A 14,051-nucleotide genomic window follows, 5' to 3' on the forward strand; every position below is an offset into this window, starting at 1 on the left:
AAAATGTAAATGAGTCCACCCACCACTTTAATCATACCTTAGATCTTGTTCTGACTTATGGTATGGAAATTGAAAACCCCCTTCTGTCTGATCATTTCTTAATAACATTTACATTTACTCTGATGGACTACCCAGCAGTGGGGAATACGTTTAATTACAGTAGAAGTCTTTCAGAAAGCCCTGTAACTAGGTTTAAGGATATGATTCCGTCTTTATGTTCTCCAATGCCATATACCAACACAGGGCAGAGTAGCTACCTAAACTCTGAGTGAGATAGATTATCTCGTCAATAGTTTTATATCCTCTTTGAGGACAACTTTGGATGCTGTAGCTCCTCTGAAAAAGAGAGCCTTAAATCAGAAGTGCCTGACTCCGTGGTATAACTCACAAACTCGCAGCTTAAAGCAGATAACCCGTAAGTTGGAGAGGAAATGGCGTCTCACTAATTTAGAAGATCTTCACTTAGCCTGGAAAAAGAGTCTGTTGCTCTATAAAAAAAGCCCTCCGTAAAGCTAGGACATCTTACTACTCATCACTAATTGAAGAAAATAAGAACAACCCCAGGTTTCTTTTCAGCACTGTAGCCAGGCTGACAAAGAGTCAGAGCTCTATTGAGCCGAGTATTCCTTTAACTTTAACTAGTAATGACTTCATGACTTTCTTTGCTAATAAAATTTTAACTATTAGAGAAAAAATTACTCATAACCATCCCAAAGACATATCATTCTCTTTGGCTGCTTTCAGTAATGCTGGTATTTGGCTAGACTCTTTCTCTCCGATTGTTCTGTCTGAGTTATTTTCATTAGTTACTTCCTCCAAACCATCAACATGTCTGTTAGACCCCATTCCTACCAGGCTGCTCAAGGAAGCCCTACTATTAGTTAATGCTTCGATCTTAAATATGATCAATCTATCTTTATTAGTTGGCTATGTACCACAGGCTTTTAAGGTGGCAGTAATTAAACCATTACTTAAAAAGCCATCACTTGACCCAGCTAGCTTAGCTAATTATAGGCAATCTCCAACCTTCCTTTTCTCTCAAAAATTCTTGAAAGGGTAGTTGTAAAACAGCTAACTGATCATCTGCAGAGGAATGGTCTATTTGAAGAGTTTCAGTCAGGGTTTAGAATTCATCATAGTACAGAAACAGCATTAGTGAAGGTTACAAATGATCTTCTTATGGCCTCAGACAGTGGACTCATCTCTGTGCTTGTTCTGTTAGACCTCAGTGCTGCTTTTGATACTGTTGACCATAAAATTTTATTACAGAGATTAGAGCATGCTATAGGTATTAAAGGCACTGCGCTGCAGTGGTTTGAATCATATTTATCTAATAGATTACAATTTGTTCATGTAAATGGCGAATCTTCTTCACGGACTAAGGTTAATTATGGAGTTCCACAAGGTTCTGTGCTAGGACCAATTTTATTCACTTTATACATGCTTCCCTTAGGCAGTATTATTAGACAGCATTGCTTAAATTTTCATTGTTACGCAGATGATACCAAGCTTTATCTATCCATGAAGCCAGAGGACACACACCAATTAGCTAAACTGCAGGATTGTCTTACAGACATAAAGACATGGATGACCTCTAATTTCTTGCTCTTAAACTCAGATAAAACTGAAGTTATTGTACTTGGCCCCACAAATCTTAGAAACATGGTGTCTAACCAGATCCTTACTCTGGATGGCATTACCCTGACCTCTAGTAATACTGTGAGAAATCTTGGAGTCATTTTTGATCAGGATATGTCATTCAATGCGCATATTAAACAAATATGTAGGACTGCTTTTTTGCATTTGCGCAATATCTCTAAAATTAGAAAGGTCTTGTTTAAGAGTGATGCTGAAAAACTAATACATGCATTTATTTCCTCTAGGCTGGACTATTGTAATTCATTATTATCAGGTTGTCCTAAAAGTTCCCTGAAAAGCCTTCAGTTAATTCAAAATGCTGCAGCTAGAGTGCTGACAGGGACTAGAAGGAGAGAGCATATTTCACCCATATTGGCTTCTCTTCATTGGGTTCCTGTTAATTCTGTTGGGGAAAGTGAGGAACACGGACACACAACAGGGGGCGCAAATGAACGGACAATGAAGAAAGTCAAATAACAAAGCTTTACACACAACAAATTCTAGAATAGAATTTAAAATTCTTCTTCGTACTTATAAGGTTTTGAATAATCAGGTCCCATCTTATCTTAGGGACCTCATAGTACCATATCACCCCAATAGAGCGCTTCGCTCTCAGACTGCAGGCTTACTTGTAGTCCCTAGGGTTTTTAAGAGTAGAATGGGAGGCAGAGCCTTCAGCTTTCAGGCTCCTCTCCTCTGGAACCAGCTCCCAATTCGGATCAGGGAGACAGACACCCTCTCTACTTTTAAAATTAGGCTTAAAACTTTCCTTTTTGCTAAAGCTTATAGTTAGGGCTGGATCAGGTGACCCTGAACCATCCCTTAGTTATGCTGCTATAGACTTAGACTGCTGGGGGGTTCCCATGATGCACTGTGTTTCTTTCTCTTTTTGCTCTGTATGCACCACTCTGCATTTAATCATTAGTGATTGATCTCTGCTCCCCTCCACAGCATGTCTTTTTCCTGATTCTCTCCCTCAGCCCCAACCAGTCCCAGCAGAAGACTGCCCCTCCCTGAGCCTGGTTCTGCTGGAGGTTTCTTCCTGTTAAAAGGGAGTTTTTCCTTCCCACTGTCGCCAAGTGCTTGCTCACAGGGGGTCGTTTTGACCGTTGTGGTTTTTCCGTAATTATTGTATGGCTTTGCCTTACAATATAAAGCGCCTTGGGGCAACTGTTTGTTGTGATTTGGCGCTATATAAATAAAATTGATTTGATTTGATGAGTAACCTTCTTAGCAGAAGGGGCTCCTGCATGTGGGCGTTTACGGCGCTTTGGTTCCTTCCTGGGGCTGGAGGCCAAAGTCGCACTAGATATTCCACTTTCCAATGCTGCAAGTCTAGCAGATCTCTCTGCCAGTGGCATGCTGGCACAATTAAGGCAGGCATCGCCAGTCAGGGCTTCCCTCAGGTGTCCGATCCCAAGACACGAGGGGCAAAACATATGTCCATCATCTGGGCTCAAGGGAGCCAAACAGGTACTACAGCCATGCAACAAAGGCCCTGTCAATATTGTGGACTGCATGCAGATGCCTAACGCAAGCCCTGATGGTTACAAATGGAAAGACAAAGCGTGAATCACACGCAGTGTAAATAGTAACACGACGCACGGAGCGTGAAGCACTCACAGCTGTCGACTTGACACGAGGCACGGAGCGTGAAGCACTCACAGCTGTCGACTTGAGACGAGGCACAGAGCGTGAAGCACTCACAGCTGCAGACTCGACACGAGGCACAGAGCGTGAAGCACTCACAGCCGCAGACTCGACACGAGGCACAGAGCGTGAAGCACTCACAGCCGCAGACTCGACACGAGGCACAGAGCGTGAAGCACTCACAGCTGCAGACTCGACACGAGGCACGGAGCGTGAAGCACTCCAGCCGCAGACTCGGCACGAGGCACGGAGCGTGAAACACTCACAGTGTAAAAGCTAATACAAGGCCCGGAGCGTGAAACACTCACAGCCACAGTAATAACACGATGCACACAGCTGAAAAACTCACAGCCCAAGTGCTAAGTCACTTAGAGCAATGACGACAACACTAACTGCTAGCGGAGCTGTCAAACTTTGCAAATGGCGGCAGTGCAGACGAAGTACTTCAAGGAGTGGAAAACACTCACGGCAAGCCCAACACAGTACGCTATACTGGTTCTGATACACACACTACCACGTAGTTAACGGGGTTAGTGACACAACTAAACAAATAGCCAGCTTTCATCGAAACAATACAGCTAATGTGCACAGAGGAAAATACCCAGCAGGGCAGCGGCAAAGGCGCGCACCCGGTGTTTAGGAAGGTGTACTCACGACAAGCATCAAAGAATACAAAAAACGGTGAAGCCGTGTCTCGCAGCCTCTGGAGGACGTGTGCAGTGCACGTAGCTCCAACCAAAGGTGGGTTGCGAGGCTACAAGCGAGAGCGACAATCACAGCTAAATGCGTTCTCAACCTCTAAGAATGCGAGAATGTAGAAAAGAAGCGAGCGCTGGGTGCGTCTGGTATATAAAGACAACCAGTGACGTCACCCAGGTCACATTCGATGGCGTGACTTTGTTGGTATATATTCTCGACCTCTGTGCTGCGCACATGTAGTTATCCAGGTGCTAAAGCACCACCCTCTGGCGGTCAGGAGGAATGAAATAGAACCCCTCACTACACACTTTATACACTTTTCTCAAACAGGAATTAATTAACATTTTCTCAGTTTTTTCTTCTGGGTGAGAAGAATATAAACATACACAGAACTCTCCATTCATTCACTGCCTCCGAAGGTACTGATGCGGGACCTGCAAAGAATCCTCTCTCGGCGGCCACAGAGCTCTGTGGCTGCGGTCAACATCCGCATCAAAACAGCGAGCGTAGTCTGTGGACCTGTTGCCAGATTTGGCACAGCTCTGAACAGCAGACAGGAGGGCGGAGTGAGTGGCCCGCTGCGGCGTTTACCGAGCCCGCAGACTCAGTAAGCACATCGGAGGCAATGAGAGCAATTGTGGTGATGCCGACCGGTGCCGCGACCGGCCCGCCTGATAAGGACGCAAGAAAAAAAAAGCATGTAAAAAAATTGCACTAAAAAAAATCCGCAAAACTGCCAGGCCGCGAAAGGTGAACCGCGTTATAGCGAGGGACCACTGTATATAAAATACGCATACACACATACATACCAAATGTGCAGCACAGTCTTTTGTGTTTTGATTCTGCAGTAATTTGAGATTGTTGTAGGATTAAGCATCCATGCCTTCAGCCTCTCCTGTAATCACAAGTTTAGAGAAGGAACATGACACATCCACAAAAAGTCTGTTGTTTTCTTATGTTTGATTTGTGTTTGTTACAGATCAAAGTGCCTTCATTCTCTGAAACTCTGTCTGCACTCAATGTGGTACAAGTGGCTGGTGGTTCCAAAAGCCTCTTTGCAGGTAGGTGGGCAATGCTTAAAGTCTATGTACTTTTGTTTTTCATGCATGTAATTTGGATGTATGTTATGTCTGACTAATGTCTCACTTTTGCAGTTACGGTTGAGGGAAAGATTTTTGCTTGTGGAGAGGCCACTAATGGCAGGTTAGGCCTTGGTTTGTCCAGTGGCACCATTTCCATCCCTCGACAGATTACTGCCCTCAGTAACTATGTGGTGAAGAAGGTTGCTGTGCATTCTGGAGGCCGTCACGCCATGGCACTAACTGTGGATGGGAAGGTGTTCTCTTGGGGCGAGGGAGACGACGGCAAACTGGGACACTTTAGCAGAATGTATGTCTTTTAGTATGTGATTAACTATAAAAAGGCATATTTTGTGCCTTAAGTTTGTTTCACATTGCATTTCTGTAGTGCTACTTCATCTAGCCGATGTTTCAGCTAACATTTGCCTTTTTTCCTTCTTTTGGCTATTCTTTTTAATTAATGGTTATAACTTGATTTAATGAGTTAATTTAGTCATTTTTGACTTCTGTTAATATGACTGATTGTGATCTAAATCATTTATACCAGAAAGTTAATAACTTGAAGCATTCAGTTGAACATTCCCATAGATATAATCTTTTGCACTTACCTATCTTAGTAGCTGACAAGTGTGTAATTTTCTGAACAGGAACTGTGACAAGCCTCGGTTGATTGAGGCACTGAAGACCAAGCGTATTCGTGACATTGCCTGTGGCAGCTCCCACAGTGCAGCTATCACCTCCAGTGGAGAACTGTACAGTTGGGGGTTGGGGGAATATGGTCGCCTTGGTCATGGGGACAACACTACTCAACTGAGGCCTAAACTGGTACGTCTGTGTCTCATTTTATCCTTTTCAGTTATTATGGTAGGGAGTCACTGGGCTACACAGTGAGTTTTCTTTATTTCTTTATTTTTTTCAATGTTTTTACTACCACAAATCTGTTTTAAAGAATCACTCTGCATGTTGTTCCACTGTAATCTTTGTTTGAATTACATTTAAATTGTTTTGATGAGTCATTGCACAGTATGCACTCTAGTTGGTGCAGTGCCCTGATGATACCACATTGGTTTATTTTTGTGGTATAGGTGAAGGTACTTCTAGGGCACAGAGTTATCCAGGTGGCGTGTGGGAGCAGGGACGCTCAAACTCTAGCGCTCACCGATGAAGGTATTTGAGTATTCATTTCTGTGCTTCTGTGAATAATTATTTCTGTGTTTCAGTCGCTCATCTATAATTTGTTTTCCAGGATTAGTGTTCTCCTGGGGCGATGGGGATTTTGGCAAACTAGGTCGTGGTGGCAGTGAGGGCTGCAACATTCCCCAGAATATTGAAAGACTCAACGGGCAGGGTGTTTGCCAAATTGAATGTGGAGCACAGTTCTCCTTGGCTCTCACCAAATCTGGAGTTGTGTGGACCTGGTGAGACAAATAAATGACATGACCTTCAGTTCAATTGGACAGTGATACGTGCCATCATCAACTGAAAGTTGGCTTTCCTTTAACATTTCACTTTTTCCCAACCAGGGGCAAAGGTGATTATTTCCGATTGGGCCATGGCACCGATGTGCATGTGCGTAAGCCCCAGATGGTGGAGGGACTGAGGGGCAAGAAGATTGTCCATGTTGCTGTTGGAGCGCTACACTGTCTGGCTGTCACAGATACTGGACAGGTTTGTCCTGAACTCCATCATAAGAGATGTTTAAAGTGTGTACATTCACTTAGAGTACTGTTTTTGTTTGTTTTTTTTGTTTGTTTGTTTTTTTTTTGTCTTTTTTCTCTCATGTGCAGTTTGTCAGGCCTAGTCAGAATTTTATGACAGACTCAAGTAATTTATGACTGAGTAACCATTAAATACCAGAGAAGTGCACTGATGATATGTGCTACTGCTTTGAGATGTGAGTTAGCTATATTTTGACCCTAGCATTAAAATGAAAAACTGTTCATACAAAGTTTCAAACCACTCATGTCATTTTAATAAATTCTAAATGTTAGCATTTTTGCATAAATATGGCAGAACTGCCTGTTTTCATAAGGTGTGGTGAGCCAGTGTTCCTAACTGTTGCTGACATACAGCCCCAATTCCAATTAAGTTGGGACGTTGTGTAAAATGTAAATAAAAATAGAATACAATCATTTGCAAATCCTCTTCAACCTATATTCAATTGAATACACCACAAAGACAAGATATTTAATGTTCAAACTGATAAACGTTATTGTTTTTGTGCAAATATTTGCTCATTTTGAAATAGATGTCTGCAACATGTTTCAAAACTGGGACAGTGGTATGTTTACCACTGTGTTATATCACCTTTCCTTCTAACAACACTCAATAAGCGTTTGGGAACTGAGGACACTAATTGTTGAAGCTTTGTAGGTGGAATTCTTTCCCCTTCATTCAGTCCGGGGTCTCCGTTGTCGTATTTTGCGCTTCATAATGCACCACACATTTTCAATGGGTGACAGGTCTGGACTGCAGGCAGGCCAGTATAGTACCCGCACTCTTACTATGAAGCCGCGCTGTTGTAACACGTGCAGAATGTGGTTTGGCATTGTCTTGCTGAAATAAGCAGGGACGTCGCTGAAAAAGACATTGCTTGGATGGCAGCATATGTTGCTCCAAAACCTGGATGTACCTTTCAGCATTGATGGTGCCATCACAGATGTGTAAGTTACCCCTGACATGGGCACTAACACACCTCCATACCACAGGGCTGTGAAAACTCTGCAGATCTGCGAAATTCCGCAGACTTCATCATGGGGGGGGGTGTTAATGTTTTACTCTGTAGTCGTGATCGTTACTGAGTTTTCAAAATGTTCTTTTACAACATCGTGCAAGTTTTATCAGACCGCGGCGGTCCACGGACACTGATCTCTGTGTTAAGAGACACAAATCAGTGTCCTTGGATCCGCAGAGTTTCCAGGAGAAAAAAGCCTGGCTGTTGTGACAGTTGTAGTAAAGCGAGACTGGTTGGTGGCAGCGGCAACACTGTGGGTCTCCTGCGCGAAGCTTAAGCTAAACGTAGCATGTGGACATCGCAGACCTTTAGAGCTCTAAAGTTTTTAAAGGTAGACTTGTGCAGCACGTCTCTGTCACGGACCAACGTCGGACAGAGAGAAGATGGTGAGGAAGACTGTTTGAAAAAGTCTGATAAGGACAAGAATCCGTGGAATTGTCGCTGGCTTCATCAGCACACCTGAAAGATAAAAGAAAGGGAAAAGTGATCTGTGCCATCAGGAAACACGGTAAGAATTTTCCTCTCTCTCTGGAAAATAAACGTGCTGTTCAAACAGGATTTTAGACAAGATTATGTGACTTTTTTCATTAATCTAGACTTTTTCATTGGGGAAAAAGAATGTGGCTTTGAATGGATTTACATGAATCAACACAAGAATGTAAATGAGTTTTTATTAATGTAGACTTTTTTCATGGGAAAAAGACACTGTGACTTTGAGTGGATTTACAGGAATTTACACAAGAATATGTGGCTTTATTTTACTATAATGTATGTTTTTTTGATATTGTACCACGATTTTCAAAATATTCTCCAAGCTTTAGCTGTGGTTTTTGAAATGCTGTAACAGTCTTTTCAGTCTTCATAAATTTCATGCAGTTTAATTGTTCTTAATGCATAATTTGGATTACAATTAAAAGGAAAATCATTCCAGGTCCTACTTCCATGTCATATTCTGTTATTTCAACATTATCATTGACGGTTCAAATGAAAGGTGGAATATAGGATCATTTAAATATGCACTAATTTTGAGATTTGTTGTTCCTGGAAATGCTGAAAATGTATCATTAGATAAAAATTTAATTTGGTTTCTGGGATCCCACGGGGCCCAAGACCCCTGCTCCTGGGGGCCTACACCCCCCAGACCCCCTGCAAATTTTCCTCGGATTTCACAATTTTCATTTCACAGCCCTGATACCATCACAGATGCTGGCTTTTGAACTTTGCGCTGGTAACAATCTTCTGATTATTATGGACTGTAGATGATGGAATCCCTAAATTCCTTGCAATTGAACATTGAGAAACATTGTTCTTATTAAACTGTTGGACTATTTTTTTTTTCACGCAGTTGTTCACAAAGTGGTGATCCTCGCCCCATCATTGCTTGTGAATGGCTGAGCCTTTTGTGGATGCTCCTTTTATACCCAATCATGACACTCACCTGTTTCCAATTAACCTGTTCACTTGTGGAATGTTCCAAACAGGTGTTCTTTGAGCATTCATCAACTTTCCCAGTATTTTGTTGCCCCTTTCCCAGCTTTTTTGAAACATGTTGCAGGCATCCATTTCAAAATGAGCAAATATTTGCACAAATAAAAAATAAAATATTTGCACAGTTTGAACATTAAATATCTTGTCTTTGTGGTGTATTCAATTGAATATAGGTTGAAGAGGATTTGCAAATCATTGTATTCTGTTTTTATTTACATTTCACACAATGTCCCAACTTCATTGGAATTGGGGTTATAAGACAAGCCTCGTTTCCACCGAGCAGTCCATGTTGGTATGGCATGGCATGGTATGGTATGTGTCAGAACAGTTAAGTCTGGCTTGGCTTGCATTTCCACACACAGTGGTACCCTTTTGTTTTGTAGGCATGATGTTGACACACACATCATCAAGAGCACGTACGCTGTCGTGTGGTCTCATGCCCTCCACACGGAGGCCAAACAGAGTAATTTAACATTTTTTAAATTAGATTCAATTAAATTTTTGTCTTGGTGGATCGTGGAATTTATTTTCATTGTGAGCATAATGCTGAAGAGTCAGTTCATGTCTGTGGTAAACACAGGCGTGAATGAATGTAGGGCTGAAACAATTACTCGAATAATTCGATTACAGAAAATGATCGAGGCAAATTCTGTGTCTCGAAGCTTCGTTTAAACGTTGTAGTACATATACCAGGCCTGTGTGTGGTGCTGTAGTGTCCCCACAAAAACAACATAAGAAGATTAGAGTATGTGCTCAGTCCGTATAACAGCTAATAATTTAGCCCTTAAAGCTACCGCTTTCCAATGCGACACAGAGTAAAATAAAGCCTTTTAAGAGAAAGAGGGTCCACACTGATCATCTGAAATCGACTTACTGCGCATTTAAAGTGAAGCAATATGTTTGTCTGTTATTAAAAAACACACGGTCTGCTCTACGTGGTGAGTGACAGCCGGGTACCCACAGTTGAAGCCGGCTGCTGTTCAGACTCACGTGAAGTTTGAACATTATGCCATTGCTTAGGGAGAGCCCTGGACTATTGATGTTGTTTAAAAACGCGAAAGTACTTTTTATCTGATTACTCGATTAATCACCAGAATAATCGATAGAATACTCGATTACAAAAATAATCAATAGCTGCAGCCCTAAATGAATGTGGCACTGTGACTCTTCCAGCTTTTAAAATAAGTTAATTTTCTTGTTGTGGGACAAAACACCAGCTTTCTCTGGTTCAGGCTGAGAAATGCACCAGGAGCAGACAAAACACAGATGGACTTCTTTAAAAATGTGGCATTTCTTCAGCCATGACATGCAGTTAGAGAGTTTTCGCATGCCATTTTCCGAAATATTTACTCAGTGTGTGAATGGTTTTAATATTTAAACCAGTCTGAACTGTTCGCATAAGGACTGCAGCTTAGCTGTTGGCCCAGTCATTGCACAACAGCGGATTAGCACCTCCTTTTTGTAACCGGTCCGTAATTTTGGGACCCCAGCCGAAGGGTGCTGAAAAATGGTACGGCATGGGTCTGTTATTTTGGTATCTGTTTCTAAATCTGGATGTGGAAACGCACAAAATAGCACGCCATACCAACCTGGATTGCTTGGTGGAAACGGGACTTTACTGAATGAGCTCAAATGAAGCACTGTGTATACCATACCATAACTAATAATTTTAAATCAGTAGAGATATTCAGTTATCAAAATATAAATAGTTGCACATTTATAGAAACCTCTTGAAAGTATGATCAACTAATTGAATACTTTTCTGTTCCTAAACTTTTAGGAAATGCATTGCAGTGAGTCAATAAATAAATGAAGGAATGAATGAGTCCATCCACGATAACTCAAAAACGTACTATCATGTCGTACCTAGGGTTGCCAACTGCCTGAAATGAAAATAAGGAACACCTGTATGCTGGGTCAACCGACCAAGTGGCCTTTAGCCAGCCAGGCCAGCTGAAAAATTTGAACTTTTTTTAACAATTGTTCACACTATTTGAGCTATTTGGAGGCGGGGTATTTCACGTCCTTTCCATTCCATAACATAATTATAATAAGGAAATACAATGGCTTAAAACATTTACCAGTCATATCTATAATAATCCTATATATATCTATATATATATAGATATATATATATATATATATATATATATACACACACTAAGACACTCAAAGCTGAATTTAATCAGATCCATGTTTTTGAGTGATAGGATTACATGGAAAAAATATAATTTACTAATTTATTTTGTCAGTGCAAAGCATGTCAATGTTTGGATTTACAGAACTCTGACTTAACTTAAAACAGTATAAAACCATATAAAATATAGAAAAATTTAATTCCAGTACCACTGCAAATATCTTTTTTATGTTATTTAAGTTCAAGACATAAATCTCCTGACTTCTCTGAAGAAGACTGGATGTAAAAGTGATGGTCTTCATGTGTTATACTAAAGGGTGCACTTACTTATTCACACCATTATTTTGGCTTTTATATTTTTATTTCTTCTCATTCGTGATGTAGAGAATCCTTTTCACTGTGAGTTCAAAGGGCATCATTTTAGAAATTTTAGAAAAATGATGACTTTAGACAATCCACCATGGGCTATTGAAAAAGTTTGCCTTGAGCTTGAATCGGACCTGGCTCATTTAATGACTGGGTCAAAACTTCATCTGAAAAAAATGAACACTTGCCTTTAAATAAGCGCCGGTCATTATGTGCTTTAAAAAGATTACATTTAGTCGAGTCAAGTAGGAATAGCAGCCTTTTCTGGATTAATTGGTCCCTCAACAAGCTTCTTTATGCAGTCATCACTCTCCAAACCTACGGTACGGCATGTACAATTTTCCTCCATGAATTGCAGGTCATTTGAGCATCTTGAAGTTTATCATATTTGCGGACTTTTCTGCCTAACGTATTTGATCCATGATCGAAATGTAATTGGTGGGCACACTGCAGAAACTTTTAAAATATGACAGGAGAGGAAGGAGTAAAACTGGAAAAGTGAGAAATCCCAGTCCTTGCTGTCTTGGCTGTTTCGACAAGGCTACAGGGAGGGTTCACAGCCCTGCAGAGGGCTCTGATCTAAAGCAGTTTGGTTCATCACACCCAGGGATATGTGTGAAACTTAACACCATATTACAGTGCCAACAGCAAGCAGAATTTTGTTAATAATCACCGGCCTTGAATTATGCCCTCCTTATTTAGGAAAAAATAAACGGCTGGGCTTTTAATCAAAGAAATATGGCACCCACTTTCCTTGAATCGGCGAGTGTCAGTGCTGAACTTCGTTTCGTACCTCTGTTAATGGGCACGTCCAGACTGCTCTGTCCGGTACATGCATGGGGTTTTTAATGGAAATGCATTGCAATGGGGCAGGACATTTTGTCCAATGTGAGCGAAAATCCGTTATACAAAATCCGGTTTGGAGATTTACTGTACCTGTTCAAGCCATGCATTTTCTTTTTTCCTTTTTCGGGTGTATATTTTTGCAGCCTTCTGCCCTTTTTCCTTGGGGGAGTATTAAAGGAGAAAGTACTGCCTGCCATGCTCAATTCCCGTACCTCCGCATCTTAGCATATTTGTTGTTGCACTACTGTCTCTTCCAGTATCTTCTAAGCAGTGTTGGGGAAAGTAACTTTGGAAAGTTACTTCATTAGTTAATTTATACAGTTATATTTTACAGTTACTTCATACAGTTAGTTCATTAGCAGCTGCGGACACCTTGTCGGCAGCTGCTGAATGTAATTAATAAAGTTACTCATAATCTAATTTGGTTATTTTTAAGATTTAGTACTCAGAAAAGTAACTATTAGTTACTTTGCTCAATCTTACAAGTAACCAAGTTACATTACTCGTTACCTTATTAGTTACATTACTTATTAGTTGCAAGTTTTCGGCAGATTCTAATAAAGTAATTGCATAATGCTGCTAATGAAGTAACTGCCTAAAGCAACTGTATAAAGCAACTAAAAAAGTAACTTGTCAAAGTTACTTTCACAACACTGCTTCTAAGTAAGTGACACTTCCACCAATGAAATTAGTGCATTACTGTAAGTTCTAATATAAATTGCTCTGTCATTAATTGATTATACGAGTATACTCGTATACCATCTATGTTTGATTCTCACAGAAATAAAGGACAAAGTGCATCCCTTATCGGTTCAATACAGTTTCGAAATACATGCCTATTCTGTTTTTAAGGGACGGTTGGCAATCCTAGTTGTACTTGACCAGATTAAAGTAGCATTTCTTGAGAGCAATCCATATCACATCTTCGAGCTTGGAGGTACTTTATTTTTCTGATGTAATATTCCATACAAGTGTGTGCTCCCACATGTGAGGTTTGTGGAAACTGTATTGACACGCAGAGAATGCCCCTTCAGCTTTATCTTATTTTCTTGTTTCATTATTTTAAGTCTTTACTGGTAAATTACTTGTAAAATGTTTGCACTTTAAGATACTTTTTGAATCAGTGTGAACACTGAAGGCAAAGTTATATTGCCAATCACATTACTGTTTTTGTGATTTCATGATGTGTTTTATGAAGATTGACTATTACCATGAATAATTTTGTACCATGATGTGCATAAATGGATTTTTCTGAGGGTGAAATTTCTTTTTTTCCATTATTGGATCTATTTGCATCAAAAACTACATATATTCAGCATATCTTACTGTAATTAATCAAATATAAATCAACTGTATGAGGAATGTAATCTGTGAAATGTTTGTTGTATTTATTTTGGATTAAATTTCTTGTTAT

General features: G+C 40.5%; 1 protein-coding gene across 1 annotated transcript in view; it reads left to right on the forward strand.

Moving 5' to 3' along the window:
• LOC117518171 (E3 ubiquitin-protein ligase HERC2-like) overlaps positions 1-14,051 on the forward strand; it is a 248,382-nt gene that overhangs the window by 144,871 nt on the left and 89,460 nt on the right. Inside the window, exons 54-59 of the mRNA XM_034179230.1 lie at positions 4,967-5,048; positions 5,142-5,376; positions 5,714-5,891; positions 6,152-6,233; positions 6,313-6,484; positions 6,590-6,734. Of these exons, the coding sequence (XP_034035121.1) occupies positions 4,967-5,048; positions 5,142-5,376; positions 5,714-5,891; positions 6,152-6,233; positions 6,313-6,484; positions 6,590-6,734 (894 nt within the window). The remainder of the gene's footprint in view (positions 1-4,966; positions 5,049-5,141; positions 5,377-5,713; positions 5,892-6,151; positions 6,234-6,312; positions 6,485-6,589; positions 6,735-14,051) is intronic.

Source organism: Thalassophryne amazonica, chromosome 10, assembly GCF_902500255.1.
Source record: "Thalassophryne amazonica chromosome 10, fThaAma1.1, whole genome shotgun sequence".
NCBI lineage: Eukaryota > Metazoa > Chordata > Actinopteri > Batrachoidiformes > Batrachoididae > Thalassophryne > Thalassophryne amazonica.